The sequence below is a fragment of the Elaeis guineensis genome, chromosome 12 (genome assembly GCF_000442705.2).
Source record: "Elaeis guineensis isolate ETL-2024a chromosome 12, EG11, whole genome shotgun sequence".
Taxonomy (NCBI): domain Eukaryota; kingdom Viridiplantae; phylum Streptophyta; class Magnoliopsida; order Arecales; family Arecaceae; genus Elaeis; species Elaeis guineensis.
The window spans coordinates 20,110,272-20,135,257 of record NC_026004.2 but is presented as its reverse complement, the minus strand read 5'-3'; the positions used below and the strand labels follow the sequence as shown (position 1 = coordinate 20,135,257).

Genomic DNA, 24,986 nt, shown 5'->3' with positions numbered 1-24,986 from the left:
TAAATTATTATTATCTTAGTGTGAGTGTGTGAGGATTCTTATTAGGCTGTAAAAAGCTCACCACTCTTCTGCCTCCTCTTTTCTTTTTCAGATTTATAGGATACATGCATTTGTCTGTGGTTAAAATCATGATTGAAAGGATGAATTAAATAGAGCATCATCAGTGACAGTTGGATGATCGAGTTTTATACATTGTACAAGGTTGATATTTGTTAATGTATAATTATTTATTATGAATTAGATCGATAGTGTTCATAGAATGTTAAAATTATAAGAAAAATTTTCAGACCTCGCATATTCTTTAGCGCTTGCCTTAGAGAGTATGCGGTTATCACGTATTCGATCTGGGCGTTGGATTTGGGGCATGACAGTAAGAACATGGATAAATTGGTCAATGAAAAAGTTAGATCAATTTTTTTATGATATTTATCCATAAAAGAACAGGTCCTAAGCATTACCTGATCTAACAAAATCACTAACATCGAACCATGGCAATCACTATAACCCTATGATGTAAGACCAATCCATGATTATAAATATTGGTGACTTGATTGCCATGGATCAAGATGTGGTATTGTAGCAAATAATAGCTGCTCACAGATGATCCCATAATTATGCTATTACATTGTCAGTCTCCAGCATGATTTCTCTTTACACAAATGCTTCCACAGTAAGCTACACACAGAAACCCACAAGCTTCAACAATAATCTATGTATGTCTCTAAACTCAACACCTCAGGACCTCAGAACAGTGTCATTAATGAGACATACCCCAATTACAAAATAGACACACTTAAGACAAACACCGGGTCTTATGATTTATCGCATCTCATAAAATAAATGTATTCACATGGTGATAACATAAGATCAACAAAAAAAAGAAGCACAATCATTAATAACAATATGAGTCAATCCATTAGATAAGCATACCCAAGCACAACCGGACTTGTTCAACCATGACAAGCCTTGGTCAACAAAAGCATACAAATCACAAAGTGCCCTCTGCGATATATCAAGGAAAAACAGGACATGTTCAGCTATGATAAGACTCATTACAAATCCATGGAATAGTTCATCCCGATGTTTGTTGGCCTTGTGATAGCAGTGCACCCAAAGAGAGCACCCACAAACAAAAGCAGGCGGCAAAGACGAGACAAACCAAAAAATGAAAACAGGTCGAAAGGGATGAGCACAGGAAGCAACAACAAGAACAAGCGGCTTAAGGAAGTAACAGCAGCTATGTAATGTATGTTTATGTAAGCTTTCATAATGTCTTACCAATATTTGTGGACCATTCTCTATGACTTTAGACCCTGTCAATTATATTTCTCGCTGCAGTCAAATTTTTTACAATATCTCCTGTATGCATTCGTTCTTTGGGTAATCTGTTGGAACATTGTAGCCCAATGCTGATCACTGAAATCAAGCACTCTAGTATCTTGTATCGTTTAAACCTTTCTCGTATGTCATTGACAATTTCATACTTTTCCTTTCGTATCAATTGCGGATCTATGATGTTCATAATTTGAGTAGGAAAGGCCATCTCAACAAATTGATGAAGATCTATGCTTTCATTAAAGATTTCATCAGTGGGTCTCTTTCCCGTAAACATCTCCAAGAGAAGTATTCCATAGCTGTACACATCTCCTCGAGTTGATATTTCGCTTCCCAAACCGTACTCTGAGATTCATTTTCAAACAAGGTTATGTGTTTGTACAAACACAATGAAAAAAACATAATTAACCATTCAAGATAATTTTTCGCTCGAAAAACAAAACAAAGAAATGGATCATTTCTCTGTGCCACCGTAAGATTATATTAGAAAGCATAAATTCAAATCATAAGGTAGAAATATGTTGTAATATATATAATCAATGAGCCAGATTATTTAACACACGAGTAGATGACATGAAGATATTTCGAAAATGATCAAACTCATGCCCAAGAACCGGGAGTCCACACAGTAGAAGCTTAATATCAATGGCACAATCACGAGTTAAGTAAGATTTGCACATCGGTTTTCAATCACATATAATTTGTAAATGGAGAATGCTGTATTAGATTCAAGTATGAATAATGTTTAAACTATGGCAATGATGCTTATATTTCTTTGTACCTGTCAGCTTTCTGCTTGTCTTTAGCTGCTCACTATTAGCTGAAAAGCAGAAAATAAGAAGTAAAAAAATTGTGTGTGGTCTCACCTGGAGCAATATATCCAACTGATCCTTTAATTGCCACCAAGCTTGCAGATATGGAGAATGAGTTAGTAGGTTCAGAGAGAAACTTTGCCAGCCCAAAGTCACTCACATGGGCAGTCATGTCATCATCCAGAAGAATGTTGCTCGGCTTGAGATCACAATGCACAATTGGCACTGGGCTGTGATGATGAAGGTAATCCATTGCAGAAGCCACATCAATGGCTATGCTCACTCTCTGTTCTAAATTCAAATTCCTCATCGGGATTTGCTCATTCACTTTTGGATGCAGCCACTGTTCCAAGCTTCCATTCTCCATAAATTCAAGAACCAATGCTTTGAAATCATTACCTCTAAAATCAACACCAGAGCATGCAGTAATGATTTTGACCAGGTTCCGATGACGGATGCTTCTCAAGGCCTCACATTCAGCTATGAAACTCGATGAGGCCCCCTGCTGCTGAAGGTTCAGTACCTTTACAGCAACAATCTTTTCATCATCCCAATCCATGACCCCTTTGTATACAGAACCAAAACTCCCAACACCAATCAGATTTGCTGAAGAAAACATATCAGTTGCTGTGACTAATTCTGCATAAGAGACTCTAGTATGTTCTATTCTCGTGGTAGCCATGGATAGACATCTCTTTTTGTTCTTTCGAGACCAGTATAGGATGAAGAAGAGAATCAGAGTCACACCTAGAACTCCACTAGCAACTATGATGATCATTACCAAGATAGCAACTTTGTGTATTTTCCCGTGCGGTTTGGTAGAGGGGCAGGGTGGCAGGTGCAGTTCATGGTTTCCACCACAGATCCTTCGGTTTCCAATAAGTGAAATTGCGCTCATGTTTGCAAAGACCCCACCTTGCGGAACCTCACCTTCAAGGTTGTTGAAAGAGAGATTCAGAAACTGGAGTGAGTGAAACATTTGGAGATATTCTGGTATATGCCCGGATAGGCTGTTGGCTGAGAGGTCCAGAAATTGAAGGCCTTTTAGATTGCCCAATGATGTCGGGATGACCCCTTTGAAAAAATTGCCGCTCATATCAAGGTATACAAGGACCACGCATTTGCCAATGGTATCAGGGATTTCACCATACAATCTATTCTCAGAAATATCGAGCTCATTGACATTTATCAGGTTGCCAATTTCTGGAGGTAAGAACCCATGTAATGCATTGTGTGAAAAGTGTAGGCCTATAGATAGAGAAGACAGGCTAAGAATCTCTATGGGTATAGTGCCTGTAAGCTGATTATAGGAGAGATCTAGTAACTGCAAGTTCCTGCAGTTTCCAAGGTGGGCTGGAATGCTTCCATTCAGTAGATTTCCTTTTAGATAGAGCCTAGTCAATTGACTAATGTTTCCAAGTGAAGGTGGAATTTGGCCAGAGAAATTGTTGTGAGACATATTCAGGACCTGCAGTGCATTAAGATTTCCAAGAGAGGCAGGAAGATTACCTGTGAGAAGGTTTGAATCCATGTCAAGTACATTCAGGTTTTTCAGGTTCTCTATATTTGAAGGAAGGCTCCCAGATATCTGGTTATTGGAAAAAATTAGGACCCGGATATCTGTCGAGAGGTTGGATATGGAATTGGGTAAGACACCAGCGAGATTATTGTTTCTGATATTTAGGACTGTCAATTTGCTGCAATTGGTTAGAGCAGCAAGGAAGCCCCAATCATCAGCATCCTTGGCTACTAGTTGGTTCTCGAAAAGTCCCAGGACTGACAGGTTCTTTAAGGTTCCAAGGTTATGAGGGATTTTTCCATAGAGAGCATTTTTTTCTAACTGAATGATAGACAGTCCAGAAGCATTGGATAATGAAGAAGGGATAAGTCCAGTGAACTGATTGTAGATCATGTCGAGATATTGGAGCTGGAAAAGAGTGGTACCTATGTCAGATGGTATGGTCCCTCGAAGACTGTTAACCCCCACAATCAAGGCACGGATGCTTGAGACATTGTAGAGACAGGGAGGAATCATGCCTGATAACTGGTTGATTTCTAAATGGAGGTGAACAAGAGAGGTTAGACGGCATAAGGAAGGTGGAATGGCTCCTGACAGAGAGTTCCTTCCAAGATCAATGGCGGTGAGAGAGGACAAGTTCCCTAGCCAAGGTGGGATGCCGCCTGTGATCCTGTTGTTGTACAAGCCGAGAGAGTCCAAAGAGGAGAGGTTGGAGAAGGCTGTTGGGATGCCTCCTGTAAGCTTATTCGCATTGAGGATCAAGGTAATGAGTTGAGGAAGTGATCCCAACTCATGGGGCACTTGTCCGTTGAGAAGGTTGCTTTGTAGGTCAAGTGTAATTAGCTGTCTGCAGTTTCCAAGACTGGATGGAATTTGTCCTCCTAGAGAATTCACGCTCAGGTTAAGATGTTGCAGCCCATGCAAATAGCCAAGATCCTGCGGGATGGATCCATGGAGTCGGTTCTCTTGGAGAATCAGCCTTCTGAGGAAGGTGAGGTTGGCCATGGATGGTGATATGGTGCCGGCCAGGCGAAGGGAGGGTAAGTCCAGAGCAATGACCCTCTCAGGGTGCCGACTATCACATGTGACACCTTTCCACTGGCAAAAATGAAGCGACTTGTTGTCCCAGGAGGACAGAGCCCCATATGGATCATCATATATATTGGACTTGAATGAAATGAGAGCTAAGTGGTCACTGTTATTCCCCACCAAGGAGGTTGCAGTGCTGGGGATAGCAGGAGATTGGGGAGATGAGAGAACAAAAGGACACAAGAGTAGAAGAGTTGCACGTATGAGAGAGGACCACCAAGGTGCCCTCGGAGAGTTGGAGAGACATCCCATGTGCACCATGAAGTTGAGAGGAAAACAATGAACAAGATAGCTTGGTGGAAGCTTTGGATGGCCTTCTAAGAGAATGCAGACTTTAAAGTAGGATTTCTTGGCCGGTTGATATCTGGAGGAGGCTCCATTTGGTCGGACTTGGCTTGTGTGGCGGGTCTCTAGGAAAGCAACTGAGAAGGTGATAGGAAGGCGCAAGATATTTTAGTCTCACGTCGCTTCAAGAAAGAAGCCGCGGTGCAAACTATTTCCACCTTTGCCTTAAGTGCTCTGTGGAAAAGTCTTCAGACTAACCGATCATAGCAGACTGATTCTGCAGTATCAACGTCAGGTTGATTTGTATTTTTTCCTTTTTTTTTTTTCCGAAGAAGTCAGAAAGATCAAACGATACGAATACAAATACAATCTAAAAAATTAAAAAAATATATTTAAAAAAAAAAAGGGCAAAATAGATACATTAATGCAACTACCTCCTCCAAAATGATCAGTGACATAACTAGCAATCCAGTTGGCTACATCATTAATCTCGTGATAGACGTGTCTAATATCCATGGAGATACATCCGCTAGCAAATACCAGATATCTTAGTTTAGCGGTTTGGAGGCTGCAACGTACCCCTACCTCTGAATCCAACCCACTACCATCGTCGAGTCCCCTTCCACCACCAGCTAGTCAGCCCTGAGAACTAGCCTCCCAAAGAAGATGCCATTCTAGATGGCATATAGCTCTGCCTTGAGAATAGTGGTCCCAAATAAACGGACCTCGCCTACCACAATGAACATAGAGTCAGCGTCTTTGATCACAAATTCAGTGCCACCACTGCTATCAGTCACGCTGCCGTTAAAGTTGATCTTGAAAAAAGATAGGGATGGGGCTCCCAAGTGATATAAACCCTACAGGGTGCTACAAATGTGGAGGGGGAGTTCTAGATGTCCCGACTTCTCAAGGTCAGCCAATTTCTGTTAGGTTATCCATCACAAAATCTACTATATTTGTTAAGATATTTCTGACCATCTTTCCATCAGAAACAACTATTCCAATAATTATTGAAATTATGCTTCTAATAAAAGTTTCCATCAAAAATGTTACTGGCAAATAATTTATTACAAAATCAGTCACAAATATTTTTTTATATTTTTTAATTTGTTTCAAAAAAATTATGATGGATTTTCTGACGGAATTGTTTTTGACAAATAATTCATCAGAAAACTGTCAAAGATTTTGAGATATATCAATTATGTTTTGTTCCTCTTTTTTTGATAAAAATCGATCAATGATCCAACAAAAATTTCTAGTAAATCACGTCCATCAGAAAATTCCATCAGTAAAGTCATTATTTCTAGTAGTGATCAACTATATCGATAGCCTAAGATAAAGCCTCTCTCGAGCACACACTTCGTCGACTGCCATCTCACCTCAAAGAGACTTATGTTCCAAGTCAGCCAAATATGGCAAGCAACATAAATAGTCCTGATGCTGATATATCTCATTGCCTCAGACTCCATACTCCATCATAGAGCCTCCGGAAAGGCCTAGCCTAAATGCTTCCCAATGATCGCCGTAGAAAGGAGGCTAGCTAGCGGCCACACCCAGGCTACCCCAGATAGAAGAATAAGACATGCTCCATCATTTTATTCTCCAACCCACAACATGGACAAGTAGATGGGATATCTATCCCTCAAGCCTTTAATAGAGCTCTGGTAGGAAGCTGGGCCAAAGCAAGCTTTTAGATGACTGATCCTCGGATGGACTCCAAGCTCCCAAATCTAAGTACCATCTAACCTCCTAACTGGCTCCTCTTATAAAGATCATATAGATCCTTGGCCGCTATAATGGATGATCTGATTGAGAAGAAGAAAGATTTTCTTTAATCTACTCAACTTAGATCTTTCAAAGAAAGAAGTAGAAGAAGAGAATTTTCGAAAGTAGGGCTTAAGCCCCCTTTTTTTCACTTTTATTTTTTTTATTGATTAAATAATGAGGTACATATTCTTTATTTATAATAATGAGATTCATCTTTATAGAAATTGAATCATATTTTGCTTCTAATTCTAAAGAGACTCTTTTACCTAAAATAGACATGTTTAGTAAAAATAATTTGAAAAAATATAAAATTCTTCAAGAGGTAGATCTTGACTTGTACATCAACTCTGCCTTCTATCGTTAAGCCAAATTATTCTCGAATTGGATGCTATGTTTAGTTAAAGTTTTACTTGAAAGAGAAATTTTTGAATTGATTGGCTCATTTCAGAGCCCAAATGAAGGAATTTTGCCTTAATTGCTAGGAGAGCCACCCCCTAGATGGGTGATGAAATTAGACGTCGTATGACCAAGTTATGATCTCTGGAAGTATGGCTTATAAATTGGCTTCCTGATATAGTGGATCTTATTTCTGGATCCTGTCTAGCCCTGTCTATAATTACTTAAATGGTCCATATCGAGTTCGAGGACCCTCTTGGGACACTGGATGTGCATAATGATGGCCAAACCCTAACATCCAAATTCTTAAGTAAGGGAATCATCCAAGATAGAATCCTTTTGGCCAACTGACCACCAAAGAGCCAAGTCACCACCTACTCATTCCAACTCCTCCTCTCTGGCTGGAGTAGGTCACAAACGATCAGAGTATCACCCACCTCTAAACTGATGAAGGTAGGCTAAGGAGATAGCAAAATATCGACCGTCCATTGTTCCTAGATAACATCCATCATCCACCCATCACCAACTTCCAAACTGACCTAAGCCATCATCTCAAGAAAGCAAGTGCAAATCTCCTTCCACATGAAGGAATTCCTTCGATAGACATGAACAACCACCTCCAAGGTCCCATGACCATATCTAGCCCACATCATTATACTCCATAGATTGTCCAGCTAAATCAAAAATCTTGCAGCATGCTTGGTAATCAATGTTAGGAAACAGACAATTCAAGCATATGTATATTTTTAAAATTTTTTATAGCGAAAGCAGTAGATTAAACTATTTAATCTCTTATACATATTTTAGATCAGATCTAAACTATCTTTTTAGAGATCTATGACATAAAAATATTACATAAAAAAGTTTTGATTTGAAAGAAAATACTGCATCAATCTTATCGATGTCCTAAATCAGATCTAACACTTAGATCTGATCCAATGAGTTCAGAACCCATTATCTGATCATTGGTCGATAATCACTACTGCTAATATACATGGTAGGAGGTCCTTTCTGATGTCGAACAGCCGCACAGCATGTCTGGCCTGTACAGGTGATCTACTCGAAAGTCGAATAGATCATCCTTTTCGAGAGTGCTAGCTCGTGATGAAGGATCTGGATGGCTGATGTAGACTCTTTTCTTTAGATCAAATAGACACCTCTAGATTAGAAGAAAGATCTTTTCAAGGAGGAGATGGCATGGAAGAAGAAAAATAAAACTCTTTTTATTTTTCTTTCTCACAAAATAGGAACTAGGAAACCCTAGAACCCTGACCCTAGATCTTATGCCCCAAAGAGGATCTTCTTCCTCTTTTTCTCATGCATGGATGCCCACCCCTCTTTCTCAGATTTCTCATGCACTCTCTAAGAATTTCTCATGCCAAATCTAAAGTGGTTTGGTACACAAAAAGTCAGCCCTTCTTAAAGTGGCATCCCAAGTAGAGTTTGAATAATCTCGCTCAGCTTCAAATAGCCTTTGATGTTATCATGAATTAAAATCAAATTTGAACTCTTTTTCAAACCAGATTTAATCCACAATGAAAGGACCCAGAAAGGAGGCAACAAAACTCAGATTGGTGTAAAAAATATCATGCAAAAATTTATTTGTATGTGAGAAAGAAGGCTGGTCGATAGCTAAGAAGAGTCTCACAAAACTTGGACTCTTGGTTTAAGCTTGATTTCAAACCAATTCAAAGTCAATCTTAAACCAACCAAATTCTGATCCAAAGAGGATCAGAAGAAGGCATCACACACTTATTGGGTATTAAAAATTCTATATGAAAACCATTCTCATACATGAAGAAAGGTAGGGTGCAGTGAAAGGTGGCACATGGGATGTTCTTGTTCCATTCAAAAAAATTTAAGTTTGTATTCATTTCTAATTACATTCTTGATCCAATCAAATTAGGTTAGACCTAATTAAATTATCTAATCTAATTAGATGACAAGTGGTCTCTATTAAATACTAATCAGATTAAAAATTAATTGAGCTCGAATCAAAAATTGAACACCTTTAGCAATTAGGTCATCTCATAATCTATTCGGATCAAACCAAATTGAATCCTATTCAATTAGATTTAATCCAAACTTCAATACTTAATCAACTGAGTTAATTAACAATCTAATTACTAATCAATCTTTTTTGAATTCATTAATAATTAATAAATTAATTTATTATAATATTTGCCTAAGATTCATCATCAATCGAATTGACGATTAAATCCTAGAATGATTCTCAATTGTTGATCAGCAACATTATCAGTCAAAATTTTTTTTTGAGTGTGACCCTATAAGTTCGAATCTAAGTTGATAACATAGGAATAACTTTCTGAACTAATCGATGTAACCATCTAGCAATGGGATCCGATGTCCGGGATAGGCCGAAAGATTGCAAAGCATCAATCATAAACCTATTGGCATATGGTTATCGTATAATTCATCTCTTTGACCTTAATGCTTAAGGTGACCTAGAGTTTAACTGTCAAACCTAGATTTATCAACCATATTATATTTTAATCTTTCAAATCTATCACATGAATTATCTTGACTAAGATTTTACTTAATTGAAATATACTGATGCATTAACTCCTACTTATTTGGAGGGGTCAATTCTATCTTGACTTACACATCAACTTCGCAAGTACTTGACTGTATCCAAAAATCTTTCATCATTGAATTAAAAATTTAGATAGTCTGGTATCAAAGCACAGTGAGTTGCTTGCAAGTCACCATGATGATCTCAGGTTGGAGGGACACTTATACCCATATCCTTCATGGGCTACTTTTGATAGTAGAGTACCCAGCAGTTGATCATGTTCAATGAGATATACTCCTACATCTCACTTGTATATCATATTAGTGTCTCCATACTATTTAGTTACGAGAATAATCAATGCATATGACATACAATGATCTACACTCGATAAATGCTATCGTCCTAGTAATAGCATATCATTTGGTCGTGAACTAAATTTAAAGACTAAATGATATATCCTCCTATATCGATTAAGATAGTCCTAAGGACTTAATCACAACAATTGAAATTCATTAAGAAGATGTACACGACTTTATGATGAAAAAATTAAATAATAATTTTATTAATTTATTAATTTATATATATTTATATTGATCAGCACAATCATCAATAGACTGACGATTGACTTTGAGATATAATTTTTAACAACTCTCACTTGATCGAAAGCCAATCAGTATTGTATCGTATATCCATCTTCTGTTTATGATCTTCAAACTCTTTGATACTTAGGACTTTAGTAAATGGATCGATCAAATTCTCTTTTTCATCAATCTTTTGAAGCTCGACATCATCTCGATCCATGATCTCTCAGACAGGTGGTAGCAATGCAGAATATATTTGGTGCACTGATATGACTTCAGTTCCTTCACTTGAGTAATGGTGCCTGTGCTGTCGCAGTACAACAAAAAAAGACCATCAAGATAGGGTACCACTTCAAGCTCATCGATATACTTTTGTAACCACATAATTTCTTTCACAGCATCGGATGCCGTGATGTATTTCGTCTCGTAAATAGAATCGACCATAGTGTGCTGCTTGAAATTTTTTCAACAGATTGCTCCATCATTCAGGATATAGATATAACCCTCTACACTCTTGCTGTCATTATGGTCCAACTAAAAATTGAAATCTGTAAACCCCATAAATTTTAAGTCGATTTCACCATAAGCAAGCCACTGGTCCTTAGTATTTCTCAAATACTTAAGGATGATTTTTACAGCCTTCCAATGGTTCTCCCCTAGATTAGACTGGTATCTACTTACTACTCCAAGTGAATATGCCATATTTGATCTTGTACATGTCATAGTGTACATTATGGAATCTACTGCCAAAGCATATAGAATCTACTCATATACTTCCTCTCTAAAGGAGTAATCGGACAATCTCTCTTTGAGAGAGTAATTCTATGGCCTATCAAGAGATAGTCCTTCTTAAAATTTTTCATGCTGAACTATTTCAGCACAATATCGATGTATGTAGACTGGAACAATCCAAGCATCTTTTTAGATTTATCTCTATAGATCTTCATCCCATGGATATAGGATGCTTTTTCCAAGTCCTTCTTGAAGAGCTGAGATGACAGCTAGATTTTTATTCTTTGTAATGCAGGAACATCATTCTCGATTTAGAGAATATCATCCACATATAGAATAAGAAATACTATCACAGAATTATTAACCTATTTGTATATGTAGGGTTCTTCTCCATTCCTAACGAAGTCATATGTTCTGATTACTTTATCAAAATGTATGTTCCAACTCCTACTTACTTGCTTCAATCCATAAATGGATCTCTAAAGCTTGCATATCTTAGACTCATCTGTAGATGTTAAACCTTTAGGTTGTATCATATACACCTCTTCTTCTAGCTCACCATTGAGGAAAGCTGTTTTTACATCTATTTGCTAGATTCATAGTCTAGATATACAGCTATTGCAAGCATGATCTGAATGGATTTCAGTATTGCCATAGGAAAGAACGTTTTGTCATAGTCAATACCATAACATTGATGATACCCCTTAGCAATTAGAAGAGTTTTATAGGTCTCCACCTTACCATTAGCACCTCTTTTCATCTTAAAGATCTACTTACATCCTATGGATTTTATTCTTTCAGATGGGTCAACTAATATCCATACATCATTGACCTTCATTGATTCTATTTCAAATTTTATGGCTTTTAGCCACTTATCGGAGTTAGACTTCTGCATTGCATCCATGTAGGAGATTCGATCCTTGTTGTTCTCATCAAATTCAACAGGATCTTCATCTCAGACCAAAAAATTATAGTATCTATCCGATGGGCATGATACTCTATTGAATCTCCTTAATAGTGTATCATTAATAGGTTTTAGATTTGACTCAGTTAAATCAAATTCTGTGGGTTCACTAGATTGTGTCGGTCCTTCTACTCGTTGAACTTCATCAAGCTCGATTTTAGAATCACTAATTCCTTCACTAAATTTTTTTTTTCTAAAAATTATGCTTTATTGCTTACGAACACTTTTTGTTCATGAGCAAGATGTTAGATGTATGTCCTAGAAGCTAATATGGCTGACACATTGTAATAACTTTAGGATATATTTTGTACTTAATACATTGATATAATCAATAAAAGAGCAAGTTTATTTTTCATTCAAATGTGATGTGTCCTTGAATTATCCATGGAATTAACTTTTAATACATATTCTCAAGGTGTTGAGAATTAGAGACATATATTTAATTCTTAAATACTTTCAATCATAGGATTATCATAAGGATGGTGATCAATCCGGATAGACCGACGCACAGATCATTTCTTTTGAGATAGATGGATCTCTAGTCTATAGTATGTAGCAAAAATTTAGTGCAGGGGCAAAATGGTAATTTTAAAATATTTTCAAAATTACTATTTTACAGCAAAATTATTAATTAATCTCATTAATTAATACTAATTAACCCTACACTAGGATCTAAATATGATACAACAGCATGCATTTAAATTTAAAATTCAAATTTGAATCAGTAAACCTTTTACAGTACTGTGTTCAGAACACATCACCTTTTGCGGGTAGTCGATCATCGCAATCTGATCACCGTCGGGGGGCTCTGATTATCACATCACAGCCACATAAATGTCTGACTTCTGCAGATCATCCACACGAAGCTCCTATCTGATCAGCTCCTCACGAATGCTAGTTCATGATTTCACCCTTTTGATGACAGATATTGATCGAACTCCTTCGATCAATGTGTGCTGACTCCTCGGATGCTCCGAATTATTTGCACAGTTGCTTGAGAGGCTGATGGATCTCTCTCTAAAATTTGGTGGACTCACGACACTCGTGGTACACCAATCTCACTTCCCAAACCCTAGGTAGAAACTCTAGGGTACACACTAGAAACCCTACGCTCAATTTTCTTTCTTTTTTTTTTTTCTCTCAGAAGGTTTTGGACCTTTACCTTGCGCACAAACTTTCCTCACACCCCAAAGTTTCTCTCCTAAAATTTTTACGCACATCCCACCTTTCTCCTCTTTTTAAAACAACGTCGAACGTGTCTTATCCGCGTGAGAGGATAAAGATAAGTGGTTGCACATTTGAATTCAAATCAAATTAAATTCAAATGCAAAACCAACTCATCCCTATCCACTTGTGCATGAGAAGAGAAGGGGCGTGAGTTGATTTGTGCATGGAGAGTTTACACGAGAAACATTTTCTCGTGTAAAATATGGGGCGCACAAGATAAGACCATGGCGCATGGATTAGTTGGTTGCTCATTCAAATTCAAACTTTCTTTTGAATTTAAATGGCCAACCAACTTATTTTTATCCAGATATTTGGCGCACAAGGGTGGGTATGGGATGGCTTCTGCGTGGAGAAAATTCATGAGATGTTGCTTCTCGTGAATTTAAATATGCACAGACGAAGTGAGGTGGTGCAGGGAGAAAAGTCAAGGTGGTTTGAACCTAATTGAGCCAACCTAATCTAAATAGGTTAAGCACAATTAGAATAAATTAAATCCAACTTAATTAGGCTTAATTAGTCTCAATAAAATCCTAATCAAATCAGGAATTAACTAAACCTAACCCCTGATCAAATCAGGGACTAAACCACCTTAGCAATTAGGTCAACATTTAACCTAATCGGGTCAATCCAAACTGAATCCAATTCAATTGGACTTGATCCAAAAATAATTACTCAATCAAATTGAGTTAATTAGCGATCAAATCACTAATTAAATGTCTCATAAATATTGAGTCCAAATTCGATGGGTAATCAGGCATCAGAGACCATCGATATGAAACCCTGATCAAAGAGTTCAAATTTCAAATTCAAAATTTAAAATTCAAAATTTTGACCCCGGTACCCAAAATGTGTGAAACTCATGATCAGAGAATCCTAATTCTTAATCATAGAGTTCCAGACACATAAGACTCATAATCAGCCATCTGATCAGAAAGGAACCACTAATGTGTGTGACCCCGCAGGTTCGAACCTAAGCCGGTAGCACAGGAACCAATTCCTGTACTAATCGAAGTGACCATCTAGCAATGGTATCCGACGACTGGATAGGTCAAATAATCACAATCGCAACATTCAGAACCTACGTGAATTGGTTACCGTATAATTCATCCCTTTTGACCCCTGTGTTTAGGATGACTCAGGGTTAAACTGTCAACCCTGATGATATCATCTGAATCGTACTCAACTCAATTAGTCCTGTGACTCCTCACTAGGACTACCCTGGCCAAGATTTTGCTAAATTAAAACACGACTGTACACAGCTCCTAAACTGGAGTGGTCAATCCCATCTTGACACATGCACTGACAAGTCAAGTACTTGACTACACCCAGCAGCCTTCCGTCATTGAATTAGAAATTTAGGTAGTCCAGTGCCTAAGTGCAGTGAGTTGCTTGCAAGTCACTGTGGCGGTCTCAGGTCGGAGGGATATTTATACTCATATCCCATCGGAGCAAATCTTGACAGCAGAAATAGCTCCGGAGTTGGTCACGTTCAGTGCAGATGTACCATTACATCTCACTTGTATGCTATACCAGTGTCTCCACACTCTTTGGTTATGAGGACAACCAACCCATATGGCACACAATGACCTATGCTCGATAAACGTTGTCGTCCTTGGTAACAACATATCATTTGGTCGCGAACATGTTTAAGGACTAAGCGACAAATCTTCCTTTGTCGAGTCTAAATAGTCCTAAGGACTTCACCACAACACAGGAGTTCATTAGAAGATGAAACATTTATGATGAAAAAATATCAAAATAACTTTTATTTATTTATAATTCATGTACTAATACAAAAGGAGCACAACCGTCAACAGGCTGACGATTGGCTTTGGGATACTATTCCCAACAATCTCCCACTTGACCTAAAGCCTATCGGTGCAGTATCTAATACCCATCTTCGACTTGTAGTCGTTGAACTCCTTCACCGCAATGGCTTTAGTGAATGGGTCGGCCAGGTTCTCCTTCCCGTCGATCTTCTGAAGGTCGACGTCATCTCGATTCACGATCTCTCGGATGAGATGGTAGCGGCGCAGAATATGCTTCATCCGCTGGTGTGCCTTTGGTTCCTTCGCCTGAGCAATGGCTCCAGAGCTGTCTAGTAGAGCAGAACTGGACCAACAAGGAAGGGTGCTACTCCAAGCTCGGTGATAAATTTTCTCAGCCACACCGCTTCTTTGGCAGCATCTGATGCAGCAATATACTCCACATCGCATACTGAATCAGCTACAGTGTGCTGCTTGAAACTCTTCCAGCAGACAGCCCCACCATTAAGGGTAAAAATAAATCCTGACACACTCTTGCTATCATCGCGATCAGACTGGAAACTAGAGTCTGTAAATCCTATAAGTCTCAAATCCGATTCACCATATATAAGCCACTGGTCCTTAGTATTTCTTAAATACTTCAGGATGGTTTTAACAACCTTCCAGTGATTCTCTCCTGGATCAGATTGGTATCTACTCACTACCCCTAGTGAGTATGCCACATCTGGTCGTGTATATGTCATGGCGTACATGATAGATCCCACTGCCGAAGCATATGGAATCCTACCCATACGCTCTCTCTCTTGAGGTGTTGTCGGATAATCCCTCTTCGAGAGAGAAATTCCATGGCCTATCGGTAGATAGCCTTTCTTGGAATTTTTCATGCTGAACATTTTCAGCATAGTATCAATGTACGTGGACTGGGATAAGCCAAGCAACTTTTTGGATCTATCCCTATAGATCCTTATCCCTAGGATGTAGGAAGCTTCTCCCAGATCCTTCATGGAGAACTGTGACGATAGCCAAATCTTTATTCCCTGTAATGCAGGGACATCATTCTCGATTAAGAGAATGTCATCCACATACAATACAAGAAATACTACTACTGGACCATTAGCCCACTTATAAATGCAGGGCTCTTCTCCGTTCTTAACGAAGCCATACGTTTTGATCATCCTATCAAAATGTATGTTCCAACTCCGAGATGCCTGTTTAAGTCCATAAATGGACCTCTGTAGCTTGCACACCTTAGACTCATCTGTGGATGTGAACCCTTCAGGTTGTATCATATACACCTCTTCGTCCAGCTCTCCATTTAGGAAAGCTGTCTTCACATCCATCTGTCAGATTTCATAGTCCAGATGGGCAGCTATCGCAAGCATAATCCGAATGGATTTGAGCATTGCCACAGGAAAAAACATCTCATCATAATCTATACCATAACGTTGACGATATCCCTTGGCAACTAGACGGGCTTTATAGGTCTCCACCTTTCCGTCTGCGCCCCTCTTCCTTTTGAAGACCCACTTACACCCTATGGGTTTTACTCCTTCGGGTGGGTCAACCAATGTCCACACATCATTGACCTTCATGGACTCCATTTCGGATTTCATGGCCTCTAGCCATTTCTCAGAGTCAGGTCTCTGCATTGCATCCATGTAGGTGATCGGATCCTCATCATTTTCATCAAGTTCGACAGGATCACCATCCCGGACCAAGAAACCATAGTATCTGTCCGGTTGATGCGGTACTCTACCAGATCGCCTTAAGGGTGCATAATCAATGGGCTCCGGATCTGATCTAATCAAATCCGGTTCAGGTTCAGTAACATGTGTCGATTTTTCCACCTATCAAAATTCGTCAAGTTTGACCTTAGAGGCAACAGTTTTTTCACTAAGGAACTCCTTTTCTAAAAAAAATTGCCTTAAGGCTGACAAATACCTTTTGCTCATCAGCAAGGTAGAAATAACACCCTTTGGTCTCTTTTGGGTACCCTATAAAATTACACTTGTCAGACCTAGGTCCAAGCTTGTCTGTAATTAAATGTTTAACATAAGCCGGACACCCCCAAACCCTAAGGTGCGAGAGTACTGGCTTACATCCTATCCATATCTCATATGGCGTTTTGGCTACAGACTTACTCGAAACTCTATTTAGAAGGTAACAAGCCGATTCGAGCGCATATCCCCAGAGGGAGATCGGCAGACCAGCAAACCCCATCATGGATCGAACCATGTCTAACAGGGTCCGATTCCTCCTTTCAGACACACCATTATGCTGTGGTGTTCCAAGAGGAGTCCACTGAGAGAGAATCCCATTCTCTCCTAGATACGTTAGAAACTCATTGGAAAGGTATTCACCTCCTCGATCAGATCGAAGAGTTTTAATACACTTCCCAGTTTATTTTTCTACCTCATTTCGGAATAGTTTGAACATTTCAAATGATTCCGACTTATGCTTCATTAAATAGACATACCCATACCTAGATAGGTCGTCTGTGAAGGTTATGAAGTAGAAAAATCCACCTCTTGCACTTGAGCTCATAGGTCCACATACATCAGAATGTACCAGACCTAAGAGTTCACTGGCTCGCTCATCTTTTTCAGTAAAAGGTGACTTGGTCATCTTCCCAAGAAGACAGGACTCACAGGTTGGAAGTGATTCAAAATTACTAACTTCAAGAATTTCTTCTTGAGCCAACCTGTTTATCCTATTCTTATTGATATGACCTAGCCTACAGTGCCAAAGGTAGACTTCTGACACATTATCTATTCTAGAGCGTTTACCTAAGTTTTGAACCACATTAACAGGCTGTGATAGTAAGTAAATTCTATTATTTAATTATCCAATAAATATTGTAACACCATTCAAAATGATATTGCAAATATTTTTTTTTATTAAAAAATCATAACCGTACATGGCCAAAAGGCCTACAGAAATAATATTTAATAAAAAAACTTGGACAATAGTGACATTCACTCAGAATTACATTACGAGAATTGATTACAAGACTCATGATTCCTAAAGCTAGAACTGAAACTTTGCTTTCATCTCCAACGTTCAGGAACCTCTCGCCTTCATCAAATCTCCTATTGACCTGCAGACCCTGCATCGAGTTACAAATATGATAAGGGCTTCCGGTATCCAATACCCAGGCAGTAGTATCACAAATCGAAAAGTTGCAAGGAGTTATCATATAATTACCTTGCTTCTTCTTTGGCCTGTTCGGGTCCAGGGAGGCAATGTATTGAGGACAGTTCCTCTTCCAATACCCGTGCTTCTTGCAAAAGAAGCACTCCGCCTGGATCTGGTCGTGCTTGCGCTTCTTGGTCTGACCCTGTGCTACTGTCCCAGCATGAGATTGCACCTTCTTATTTTTCTTTTTCTTGTTCTTCTTCCCCTTCCCAAAGGGTTGACGACGAGAAGAAGACCCTCCCACTACATTCACCGACTCCTTATGGAGTTGGTGATCCTTCTCAAAGTTCTGCAGCAACCCCAACAATCCGTGATAGTTTACTGCAGGCTTTGTCATTCGAAAATGAGTAAAGAATGGGAGGAAGGACTTGGGCAAGGAATTAAGGATCGCATCCTTACCGAGCTACTCGTGCAGAGGAAAGCCCAATTTGCTTAGGCGCTCAATCATCTCGATCATGCACAGTACATGATCAGTGACTGAGGCCCCATCCCTCATCCGAGCATTGAAAATGGCACAACTAGTTTTGTGCCTTTCAACATCGTCAGGCGTGCCAAAGGAGTCGTTCAATATTTGAAGCATCTCCTGTGGCTGGGCATTCTCAAACCTTCGGCTAAACTCATCATTCATTGCTGCCAGCATAATACATCAAACGGTGGTGCGGTCATTGAGCCACTTCAAGTAAGTGTCTCGGATCGTCTTACTAGCGTTCGGAGCTGGCTCCTCAGGTGCTGGATCCGTTACTACATAAAGGATCCGCTCATGCTCAAGGACAATTTTCAATTTTCGATACCAGCTATCGAAATTGGATCCCATGAGCTTGTCATTATCTAATAATGACCGGAGTGACAGGGTAGTGGCCATAGTTGCATAAAGAAAAATGAGACCTCTATTAGTACATAAATTAATACTAAAGACTTGGACTTTAGTCTAAAATTTTTCCCAATATTTTTACGAACTGGTAGCCTCATCCTCCAATTCGAGGAATTACTTTAATTTTTTAATGAGTACTAGAATCCACACAGACTACACACGAGCCCAACTTTGGTTGGTCAACCCATGTGCATCTATGGGTAGGTTCTTAACCAGTTGTTTCTCTAAACAACTTCTAGTAATTGATTTTGCTCCAGAACCTAATCAGTAGGCTTTGGCCTCCACTGAAAAGATCTGGTTAGGTCCAACCATTAACATGACTTAATTTAGTGAATCGGACCAATAAATGATCAGGCCCGACTTTGGCCGGCCAACCTAACCACCATCAGAAAGACTCAATCAAATTATCATATTATGAATAATAATTTCATTAGCCAATGAGCACCAGGCCTTTGGGCCTCCAATGATCATTGAACTAATGGACTCATTATCACTCACTTAATGGGAGGCTATGACTTAGCTATCATTATAACTTAATCATTTTAGGGACCTAATAATTTTGAGGATTTTATTAAAGAATAGTAGAGAAGAAATCATCCAGCCAATTTCAATCCTCCCACTGACTTCACCAAGTCAGATTAAAAAAAAAGGATTTAATTAAAGCTGGCATTAGGAGCACCTAAATCAGTCACACTGATTTACCTAATGACATGGGTGAGCTCTAATCACCAAGTGATCTAATCAAAATCTAACTTACCAGATTGGCCAAGTAAGTGAGATCAGTGGTGGGGATTTGCCATTAACTCGTCAATGATCGAATCAATGCGAGTAGCTCTCGCTTAAGAACCACTGGTCAAAACTGCCGAACTTACCTTAGACACCAACCGGTTCATTAGTTTTAATTTTGACCAACTTAGTAAATAGGGCTCCACCGCGTAGCCATGAATTAAGTCCATCTTGGTCTAGTTAAAGACATGGACCCATTCAACTACAACTATTGAAGTTGAGTCTAGAGTATCCTTGACCTAATCTAATTCAACTTTTGATTAGATTTGACCAATTACTCCATTTAGTCCATTTTTTAAGCTAACCTTAGGTCTAATCCAATTATGGACCTAATTCATCTAACCCATTGACCCACAAGTTTATGCAATTGTCTTAGGTCTTAATTCACAATTCTAAACATACTAGACAACACTTAATTCTTTTAATTAAGTACTTGGGCTGATGGGTCAGGGTTTGGCATTTCGAAAATAATTTTCAAATTTTGAAAGATTTTATTTTTTGTTCACCAAATGTGTTGACTCATTTCACAAACGGGTCAGCACAATTCATAAACAGCAATCCTATTGCTCATTTCATAACAGAAAATAACTCAAAATAAATCATAAATTATTTTTTAGATCTAATCTAACATATTTATGATAAATTTTATAATTAAGTCCTTTCGCTGCTTCATCGGCATGGGATATAATTGTATCGGCATCCCTACCGCCATAGGAGACCCCATCGAATGGGAAGAGAGGGCCTTTAAACCCTACTTTTCTCCTATGACCGGACGGCCATGGCAACCAACCCAATTAGATTACTTGCTACTTGGATCAAGTATATCTAAATATACCAATTTCAAAATTTAAATTTTGAATTTCAAATTTCAAATTTTAAATTTCAAATTTCAAATTTTAAATTTCAAATTTGAGATTTCAACCAAATTTTAAATTTCAAATTTCCAATCTTTGAATTTTAAATTTTGAATTTCAAATTTTAAATTTTGAATTTCAAATTTCAAATTTTAAATTTGAGATTTCAACCAAATTTCAAATTTCAAATTTCAAATTTTAAATTTCAAATTTTGAATTTCAAATTTGAAACTTCTAACAAATTTTAAATTTCAAATTTCAAATTTCAAAATTTAAATTTTAAATTTGAGATTTCAACCAAATTTTAAATTTTAAATTTGAACTTATAGATTACACCTTAATCTACGCATACATATGTATATCATATTCTAGAACCATGCTCTGATACCATTTGTAGCGAAAATTTAGTGCAGGGGCAAAATGGTAATTTTAAAACTTTTTCAAAATTACTATTTTACAATGAAATTATTAATTAATCTCATTAATTAATACTAATTAATCCAACACTAAGATCTAAATATGATACAACGGCATGCATTTAAATTTGAAATTCAAATTTGAATCAGTAAACCTTTTACAGTACTGTGTTCAGAACACATCACCTTTTGCGGGTAGTCGATCACCGCAATCTGATCACCATTGGGGGACTCTGATCATCACATCATAGCCACATAAATATCTGGCCTCTGTAGATCATCCACATGAAGCTCCTGTCTGATCAGCTCCTCACGAATGCTAGTTCGTGATTTCACCCTTTTGATGGTAGATGTTGATCGAACTCCTTCGATCAATGTGTGCCGACTCCTCGGATGCTCTAGATCATTTGCATGGTTGCTTGAGAGGCTGATGAATCTCTCCCTAAAATTTGGTGGACTCACGACACTCGTGGCACACCAATCTCACTTCCCAAACCCTAGGTAGAAATCTTAGGGTACACACTAGAAACCCTGCACTCAATTTTCTTTCTTTTCTTTCTTTTTCTCTCGGAAGGTTTTGGACCTTCACCTTACACACAAACTTTCCTCATGCCCCAAAGTTTCTCTCCTAAAATTTTTATGCACATCCCACCTTTCTCCTCTTTTTAAAACAACATCGAACGTGTCTTATCCGTGTGAGAGGATAAAGATAAGTGGTTGCACATTTGAATTCAAATCAAATTTGAATTCAAATGCAAAACCAACTCATCCCTATCCACTTGTGTGTGAGAAGAGAAGGGGTGTGAGTTGATTTGTGCATGGAGAGTTTACACGAGAAACATTTTCTCGTGTAAAATATGGGGCGCACAATATAAGACCATGGCACATGGATTAGTTGGTTGCTCATTCAAATTCAAACTTTCTTTTGAATTTGAATGGCCAACCAACTTATTTTTATCCAGATATTTGGTGCACAAGGGTGGGCATGGGATGGCTTTTGTGTGGAGAAAATTTACGAGAAGTTGCTTCTCGTGAATTTAAATATGCACAGAAGAAGTGAGGTGGCACAGGGAGAAAAGTCAAGGTGGTTTGAACCTAATTGAGCCAACCTAATCTAAATAGGTTAAGCACAATTAGAATAAATTAAATCCAACTTAATTAGGCTTAATTAGGCTCAATAAAATCTTAATCAAATCAAGAATTAACTAAACCTAATCCCTGATCAAATTAGGGACTAAACCACCTTAGCGATTAGGTCAACATTTAACCTAATCGGGTAAATCCAAACTGAATCCAATTCAATTAGACTTGATCCAAAAATAATTACTCAATCAAATTGAGTTAATTAGTGATCAAATCACTAATTAAATCTCTCATAAATATTGAGTCCAAATTTGATGGGCAATCAGGCATCAGAGACCATCGATATGAAACCCTGATCAAAGAGTTTAAATTTCAAATTCAAAATTTAAAATTTAAAATTTTGACCCCGGTACCCAAAATGTGTGAAACTCATGATCAGAGAATCTTAATTCTTAATCATAGAGTCCCAGACACATAAGACTCATAATCAGCCATCTGATCAGAAAGGAACCACTAATTTGTGTGACCCCGCAGGTTCGAACCTAAGCCGGTAGCACAGGAACTAATTCCTGTACTAATCGAAGTGACCATCTAGCAATGATACCCGACGATCGGATAGGTCGAATAATCGCAATCGCAACATTTAGAACCTACGTGAATATGGTTACTGTATAATTCATCCCTTTTGACCCCTGTGTTTAGGATGACTTAGGGTTAAACTGTCAACCCTGATGATATCATCCGAATCGTGCTCAACTCAATTAGTCCTGTGACTCCTCACTAGGACTACCCTGGCCAAGATTTTGTTAAATTGAAACATGACTGTATACAGCTCCTAAACTGGAGTGGTCAATCCCATCTTGACACACGCACCGACAAGTCAAGTACTTGACTACACCCAGCAGCCTTCCGTCATTGAATTAGAAATTCAGGTAGTCCAGTGCCTAAGTGCAGTGAGTTGCTTGCAAGTCACCATGGCGGTCTCAGGTCGGAGGGACATTTATACCCATATCCCATCGGAGCAAATCTTGACAGCAGAAATAGCTCCGGAGTTGGTCACGTTCAGTGCAGATGTACCATTACATCTCACCTGTATGCCATACCAGTGTCTCCACACTCTTTGGTTATGAGGACAACCAACCCATATGGCACACAACGACCTATGCTCGATAAACGTTGTCATCCTTGGTAACAACGTATCATTTGATCGCGAACATGTTTAAGGACTAAGCGACAAATCTTCCTTTGTCGAGTCTAAATAGTCCTAAGGACTTCACCACAACACAGGAGTTCATTAGAAGATGAAATATTTGTGATGAAAAAATACCAAAATAATTTTTATTTATTTATAATTCATGTACTAATACAAAAGGAGCACAACCGTCAATAGGCTGATGATTGGCTTTGGGACACTATTCCCAACATAGTATAGAGATACTGGACGATGAGTGTAGATAGTTGTTAGAGAACAACTAGTACTGAACGTGACCATATGAGATATCACTTGAATTTCTACTCGATCATCAGTGATCGTCTCGATACTGTAGTTATGTGACTAATCTTTTAACCTAAGATGGCACTGCTGCTCCCAGTGAGACTGATGGAGTTTGACTGATACATAAATATAGATCTCAGTGAGTCCTTGTATTAGATATTGACAATAGTTGGTCCATTATAAAAGTAGGGCATGCATCAAGATGGGATCTATCGATCTTGGTAGAAAGAAATAGTCCTATAAAATTTGAAAGACTAAGTCCGAGAATCTATGGCCATAGTAGTGTGATTAATGAAATTTTTTTTTTATAGAAATCATATTTAGACTTGAGCTGATCGAATCTATCATATGATTGATGTTGAGGTTTGACGATTTATCTACGATCTGCCATCTAGTTGGAACTCATGATAGAGAAATTGAACCATATGTTAACTACACCTAGAGGTTCATTTCAGTTCTACTGGATTGCCACTACATACTGCTAGGTGTCACTGATGGATTGTGAGAGCTTACTAAGGTTGTTCTGGATCGATAATTCTTGATGAGTTAGAGTGAAATTATTTTGATCCATTGAAAAGAGTTTCAATGATACTTTGATAGAGATCATTGTATATCTCACTACCAGATAGAATTGAATCTATAGGGTCGCACAACAAAAGGATTAGGCCTAGAATTAGCAATTAAGCTTATGAAGTATCAATTGGATTTAAAGAAACTCGATTGGGTTTAAGATAATCTTACTAGCATATAGTTGGATCTAATTTCCTCTTTTCACTTGGATTTCTTATTTGATAAGATAATTCAAACTTAATTACCTGCTAATAACCTAAATGAATTAGATTCATTGAACTTCAATTATTGGGTGTCTAAGGTTTTGGATCAAATGAATTAGGATGTAATTTCCTAATTAATATTTCTTAATAGTTATTATGGGGTGTCACCTTGATTGGATCAAGTTGGGCGTATCCTATGATTAGAGGGCCTTTTGATTTCATATGGGGCATCCCTTGGGTGTAAAAGAGGATGTGTTTAATTGGGTGCAAGGGCTCCAAGAGTTGGTGCTTAATAAGATTCCTAATGTAAGTTGAATAACTTAAGTTATTATGAAACGTAATGCAAGTAGGACTTGTATTATGAGATTGAATAGGATTCAATCCTTTTGCCTATTTAAAGAGACCTCCCATTAGATCCCTAAAATATCCAACTAGCTGCCCCACACAACTTTTGGAGACCCCCACACCCTCTCTTTCTCTCTCCCTCTCTTCTCCCTTGGCACCCTA

General features: G+C 38.2%; 1 protein-coding gene across 1 annotated transcript; it reads right to left on the bottom strand.

Annotated features, from left to right (window-relative positions):
• Positions 1-970: 970 nt before the first annotated feature.
• Positions 971-5,100, bottom strand: LOC105054799 (receptor kinase-like protein Xa21). Its single transcript, XM_010936393.3, has 2 exons — positions 2,202-5,100; positions 971-1,680 (listed from the first exon to the last, which is right to left on the bottom strand). The coding sequence occupies exons 1-2, from the start codon at positions 5,014-5,016 to the stop codon at positions 1,307-1,309; spliced, it is 3,189 nt and encodes a 1,062-aa protein (XP_010934695.1). The 5' UTR covers positions 5,017-5,100; the 3' UTR covers positions 971-1,306.
• Positions 5,101-24,986: the final 19,886 nt, after the last annotated feature.